Here is a 6,950-nt window from a genome sequence, read left to right on the forward strand (position 1 = left end):
ATTTGAGCCGCACAAAATCTAGATTTACCTCTTTATTTAAAGTACTGTATATGTAAATTCAATCATCAAAATCTCATATAACATGTTAAAGTCATTTTCAATCGTTTCAAATGTGCATTTTGTGTTAAAACAATCATCCGGCAATGCAATGTTCAGACACTCCCTGGCATAGTGTGACAAGGCTCTGTCCATGTGTCCCAATTGTGCTCCTGTGTCGTCAACATATTCTTGGAGTTCAGCTGTAAACTTCATTCAGTGGTGTAGGGGCACTCCAGTAGGCAGAGCCTTAAAAATAAAGTGAAATTAAGAATAGTTTTTTACGTTTTTGATTTTTTTCCCAGAGTTTTGATGGTTGGGAGGTATGGCTTAAAATCAAGAAAAGAGGAAAGTAAGATGAGAAGAACAAGAGCAGTTTTCTGCCTGTGGATAATGGTAGTGCCAAGCTCTGCACATTCTCACCCCCCGAAAGCCTTAGACACAGAGAAGTGTGAATGCAAACAAGCAATTAAACTTACATATCAGGAAGGGTCAGTGTTTGAGTTACAGGCAGGGTTAGTTTTAAGTTTTAGTTCAGATTTAAGGGAACAACACAATACCTAATAGTAGTAAACAATGTTAATTGCTTACTGTATTTACTTCGGTTTGTTGTACCAATACATGCTTACTCTTAATTAATTTACATTAAGTGTGTTGTCTATATTCATCTTCTTCTTATTAATATTATTATTATTATATCTTGATAAAAAAATATTTTAAAGGAAGTTATTCTCTGTCATACTTATATGGCAGTTTCCCTCTTTTAGTCCGATCTTAGTCTTTGATGTTTCTTTTAAATTCAAGTTGCATTTCTTTATTGTTCTAGAGACAATTGCATCGTAAATAATACCTGGTTCTTAGGTTGACATGTGCAATATGTTTCCATAGTGTTTTCTGCCTGTTATTATACAAACAGTGGTGACCAAACGTCCCTCGCTGCCAAACTTGGTCTAAATAAATCATTTTCGGGCATGCCGAAAAGGGGTGAGAAAAGGTAGACCTGTTGAGTGCCACAATTCTTTAGATTTTTTCAATTGCACTAGGCTGGGACAAACTAGGTCTAAAATATATTTCTCAACAAATTTAAATGTATATATAGCCACATATTTTTATTTTTAGCTTTAGATTGGGAAGGGTAAAATTAGAGTCCCTGTCAGTTTTTTTTTGCTGTCTCTATCCCGGTTAGGAAGATTCACACTCTCTATTTGACCTAGTGGCCATTGTTGCACTCCTGTTCCTCATTGTTTCAGGAGTCAGGCACCCTAACTTTGCATCAGAGATCCAGTATCCCAATTCTGCTCCAGAAGTCTGGCATCTCAACTCTGCCACAGAACTTTGGCATTTCAATTCTGCTCCAGAGGTCTGGCAGACTGGCACCCTAACTCTGCTCCAGAGATCTGGCACCCTGACTGTTTTCCAGAGGTCTGACACCCAGACTCAGCTCCAGAGGTCCAGCTCCCTGACTCTTCTCCATAGGTCCAGTACCCCAACTCTGCTCCATAGGTTCGGCACCCTGACTGTGCTCCACAATTTCAGTACCCCAAATCTGCTCAATAGGTCGGGCACCCTGACTGTGCTCCAGAAGTCTAGTACCATGACTTTCTCCAGAGGTCTGGCACCTGACTGTGCTCCACAGGTGCAGCATTCTGATTCTGCTCCAGAGGTGCGGCACCCTGATTCTGCTCCAGACGTCCGGCATCGTAATTCTGCTGTAAAGGTTTGGCACCTTGACACCAAGCCTCCAGGCTTGAAGGTAATTCACTGTGGGCAGTCTCTTCTGAAACCTTGTCTATACTATGAGACTTTGCTCTGCCAATCAGGCACTTCACTAATATGTATGTTAATATATAATTAATGTTTTAAGTAAATATAAATTATTCTGTTATTTTGATGTAGTCTTCTATCCAGACAGCAGATGGAGCTGTAATCCTCTTTTCCCATCAATTGCATGATTACATTTTAGCTGTGCTAAAAGTCTGCTGTTTACAGAACTGTGATAAGTCGCCAAAGCAGGAAGTCCAGGTTTTCAGATAAATGGAGCCTCAAAGCAGGCAGCATCTGCCAAGCTGTGTCTTCAGCTAACCCACAGTGCAGTGGGAACCCTTTGTTATGTATTGTTTGTTTGTGAAATAAAGATTTTGGTGTATCAGAGACGATATCAAAATAGAGGAAAAATCTAAGTAAGAAGAGTAGTGATGCAGAAAAAGTAAAAGAGTGAAAGGGTGTGAGAGGCCAGGGAAATTAAATGAACAGGGTGGAGTGCTGTCCTGCATAGAAGACCCACCAGATATTGTGAATGCAAGAAAGGCTGTTAAGTTTGGATTTGAGGCTGCATCTGCACTTTTCAAGTACAAAGAAATATAAAGTGTCTATCCTTCAGGTTGGATAACCTTTCATGAAAGCACATCTGTCACAAGAAATATATGGGGGCTAGCATCGCTAGCTGCATTCTGAAATTGACAATTGCCTATGCTTTGTTTACAAGCAATACTGATCGGACCCTGGGAAAATATTTTCTTGCCCCCCCCCCCAGGAATTTCTCTCACCTCCCCAACACCCAGAAAAAAAAAACAGCACACATAGATCATAGATTCCTCTCAAAAAAACTTTGACTGCAGGATTGCAAATCAATTGCAAGCTCAGCCGTTTATATTAGGGATGCACCGATATAGTAGGGTCTCACCGGGGCTATGTGGGGTCTCACCAGCCTGCTTAACCCATCAGAGCCCTGGTGAGACCCCACAGAGCCCTGGTTAAACTAGGGCTCTGTGGTGTCTCACCAGGGCTCTGTGGGGTCTCACCAGTCCTGGTAAACCCCACAGAGCCCTGGTGAGAACATACAAAGCCCTGCCCCTGAGGAAAAAAAACCCTTCCTGCATGTGGGCAGGAAGGTACCAAAACATCACATTGGATGGGGGGTTTGGGACGTACCAACTGTTCTGTACGGAACAGTTGGTACGTCCCAACCCATCTAACGTGATGTTTTGGTACCTTCCTGCCCACGTGCGGGAAGGTCTTTTTTTCCTGTGCTGATTCTACCGTACGACCGCGGCGGTACGGACACCTTGCCGATCCCTGCGCTACGCGGGCGATCCAATCAGCAAGTTTCTGCTGGCAGCAGGCTCAAGGGGCAGCTGCTTTGGGCCCCACAGCCATAAATGGGCCCGGGGCAAGCGCCCTCTTTGCCCCGTGTTAAAGACGGCCCTGTTTGTTTAGCATCAATACCTATCTGTTACAGACCCAGAACAAGCATCCGGCAAACAAGCAGTGACTCCAAAAGCATTTGAAGAAGGAGAGGCCAGCAGTGGGTGATTTACATATCTTGCTCATACCAGGTTTCTTTGAAAGGAGTTATAAAGTTCCAGCATATACTATCCGGTTATAACATCTGCCTTCGGTCTGCCCATCACTGTCTACAACTTCCTGGATCCCCAGTGTGCTTTGCATCTCTTTCACTGCTGCTTAATGTAATGCAATCTCGATTTCTCAAGACAACGTATCCCACCATGCATTGCTTCCAGCAGACAATGACAATATTACATTGTTCAGATTCTGAGCTGTAGTTTTTGACCATAGATACCCATTAACTATAAACCAGTCAATCCTAGGTTTCACTACATAAAGGGACAAAAGCACCGAATCTACCTAAATGACCTGTGCATTGTGGGAACATGATGGACACTTTTCCCTAATCATCTATTCTCTAGTGTTATCAAATGATGGTTGCATATAAGCATACTGTAGTTTACTCCACATTGTCTCATTGGGTGATTTTGGTTTTATCTATAATGCCTCATGTACAGTACAAGTGGGTGGAAACTAAGTTGCTGTCATGATAAGCCACTGTCCTACTATTCTACATTAGCTATTGCCCCTCAGTAGAGTCTCCTCACCACCTCCCTTATGTACACACCAAAACCATTCTTGTCTTCAGTAATGTCCAGCCAAGGGCAATGTTCAGGTCACCATGGATAGTTACAGCTACAATTTAGGGATAATTACATATTCTGAGCTCTCTCTTAGCAATGTTCACTGACAACAGTTGGAACAAATGTTTGAAACTCCCTGATGCTATTTTAAAAAAGCATGCTAATTCAGGCATCAGTTTTCAAGCGGTCACCAGACACATCTTATTTTAAAACAAGTTTGTTAACTTCTGCATCATCCTCCAAGTTTCTTACTATATCACCTCCCATTGTGTAGTTTGTGTACATGAAAGGATGCATGGGAAGGGGAGAATACAAGAGCCACACTCTCATTGAAATGACTTCTTACATCGTTTTCTTGCTGCTCATATTAATCCGACTGAGTAAGTAATTTGATATAAACTTACCTATCTTGTGGCGTAAATTGGAAGTCTACTCTAGTGCATGTATGTAATATACATTGCAATGCTATGTTGGCATCCATTTCTGTATAACCTGTATAACCTTTCTACTCCTACTGACAAATGTGTTAATTTAACAATGATGCTCTATTTATTATATCATAGTATTGCTAGTCCTTGTATGCTTTAATAGATTGTGCAATGCTAGTTATATCTGTAAAAAATAAGTCAAGGCAACTGGACTTGCTGTATTTTTCTTGAAGACGTTTCACTGATCATCCAACCAGCTTTCTCAATTCAGAATGACTCAGGGAATAAATATGGTGAATGTTGCTCCAATCCATATAATCTGTTAGTCGCAACCAGGTGTTGATTGCGGTTGCATAATTGAAGTTAAGAGGTGTTAATAACCTGCCCAAAGAGAGGTGTTAAAACAACATTGTGTGTGGCAGACAATAGATGTCTCACCCCCCACCTCTATTCAAGCTCAGCTTCTCCATTTTTACATAAATGGCTTCTTTCACACTTCTTTTAAAGTAGTCCTCCTCCCTGTCTAGGATGCGTACTTGACTGTCTTCAAAGGAGTGACCTTTTTCCTTTAGATGTAGTTATACTGCTTAATCATGGCCAGAGGGTTTTGCTCTTCTATGCTGTGCCATACGCTGGTGTAGCTGCTGTTTTGTTTCACCGACATACAATTCTGAGCGCTCCTCACTGCACTGGACTGCATACACAATGTTGTTCATCTTGTGTTTTGCCGTTGGGTCTTTTGGGTGAACCAGTTTTTGCACCCAAAAGACCCTAGTTGTATATACTGCTATTTATTTTAATATTTATTCTCTTTAAAGTCTTCAGGTTGTTAACATGCTTCTTCAGAGTCCTTTTCCTCTTCGCCTCTTTCCAGGGCCAGGCAACCACCAGTAAAGCAGAGAATTTAAATAGATCGGTATCACCATTTGCCCCATTACACAGTGAATATGAGGTGCTGCATCCATGATGCCCTGCACTCACAACATGATCTCAGCCTTAGTAAGTAGTAGTAGTGGTTTTTGCCTCCAGGGAGACATGTTACAACAACAGTGATGCAATGAGCCCTTACTGGCTTATTCACTGCACTCTGATTACCACCGAGTTATAATGGAAAACATTTAGCATAGTTCAGGGTAAAGGATCTTAGAACACATTAAAGGACTTGTGATATCAGTGGATTCCAAGTCCCACATAGGTTCAGCTTCACTTCCTTAAAACTAGTAATGTATGCCAGGGGATAGGGGGTATCAGGCAGCAGCATCCACTTGAGGCACCTGATTTTGGTATCTAATTTTATGGCAGAGCCCACTGAAAGATATAATCCTGCTTAAGAAAAGATTCCTCAGAGTGAGCTATAACTATAGCCAGGCTTTCCAATATCCTCCATGAAGGTAACACACTAAAACTGTTAGATAATAAGCTCTATTCACTAAGCTATGTCTGTGTTTAGGGCCATTATATGACTGTCATTTCAACTTTAACAAAATGCAATCTCAATGTTAATGTCTGTGGTATCCTCAAGTCTATGGAATTGCAGGCGGTACTATCCTAATAAATAAATGACACAGACACCAAATATTTGGAACAAAAAATGGCCGCGGCACTTTTATTGGTTTAATTCTTCTTAAAACTTAATTTAATCAAAACCGTTACATCTTAAACCATCAAACCAAACGTAGATTGCTCAGTCACAAAACTCAAGCAATAACTAAACCATTCTAAACCATACTTAAAGTCCCCCTCCATAACAGAGGTGACACTACCACATAAAAGCCCCGCGACATGATGAATCAAGATTGCTGAATTTAACATATTCTATAAAATGCTATAAAGGGAGGGCGGGCGGGGAGCTTGCTGTGCTGAAAATCCAGCCGAGTGCCTCTTTGCCCTTGCGTGTTCCCTTTTATAGGCAGCCGTTAGAACCTTCCAGAACGGCACGAGCCATGGATTTTCCCGCCTCCCAACAGGTGCCTTAAAGGGGAACACACATTGCAAAGCCCTGGAATCTTCTAGAACCGGCACGAGCCAAGGGTTTTCCCGCTCAAACTCACAGGTGATTTTTATTTATTTTTTTAAAGGGGAATACACTTTATAATTGATATATAAATTTATTTTATATGTATAAGCATATTTTATTTTTTATTACATGAATTAACAGACCATTAACTCTCGTAACATGTTTACCACACAAAAATGAACTAAGACCGCCGCAATCCCATGAAAGTGGGAGCCCAAATAAATTGGGTCCCACTTGTACATTCTCAGGATCTCTTTTCTATACTTACAGGTGCATCTAATGGCAACTGTGGTTTCAATGATTTAGTACAATACCTGAGAAATGACACAACTGTCCCGAAATCTGATGTTCGACCTGTTCTAGACTGGAGAACTCCAACGTTAGTGAACATTGATCTGGCCCTGTACTCAATCATCAGCTTAGTAAGTAATAATATTATGATTGCAGTTTAACTTTTTAGTATCTTTCTAAGTTTGCAAGCATTAAAGCACGCTGGACTTCCCTTCAGTTTTAGATTTTCTTTTGTAATATATATATATA

The 6,950-nt window shown here is 41.1% G+C and overlaps 1 protein-coding gene across 1 annotated transcript in view; it reads left to right on the forward strand.

The window, feature by feature from the left end:
• Positions 1-1,007: 1,007 nt before the first annotated feature.
• LOC108786152 (5-hydroxytryptamine receptor 3A-like) overlaps positions 1,008-6,950 on the forward strand; it is a gene marked incomplete at its 3' end in the record, with an annotated part of 27,194 nt that continues 21,251 nt past the window's right edge. Inside the window, exons 1-4 of the mRNA XM_018555387.1 lie at positions 1,008-1,020; positions 1,287-1,789; positions 4,240-4,345; positions 6,681-6,832. Coding sequence (XP_018410889.1) covers positions 1,008-1,020; positions 1,287-1,789; positions 4,240-4,345; positions 6,681-6,832 — 774 coding nt within the window. The remainder of the gene's footprint in view (positions 1,021-1,286; positions 1,790-4,239; positions 4,346-6,680; positions 6,833-6,950) is intronic.

The sequence above is a fragment of the Nanorana parkeri genome, unplaced genomic scaffold (assembly GCF_000935625.1).
Source record: "Nanorana parkeri isolate BGI_ZX_2015 unplaced genomic scaffold, ASM93562v1 scaffold195, whole genome shotgun sequence".
In the NCBI taxonomy this organism is placed as follows: domain Eukaryota; kingdom Metazoa; phylum Chordata; class Amphibia; order Anura; family Dicroglossidae; genus Nanorana; species Nanorana parkeri.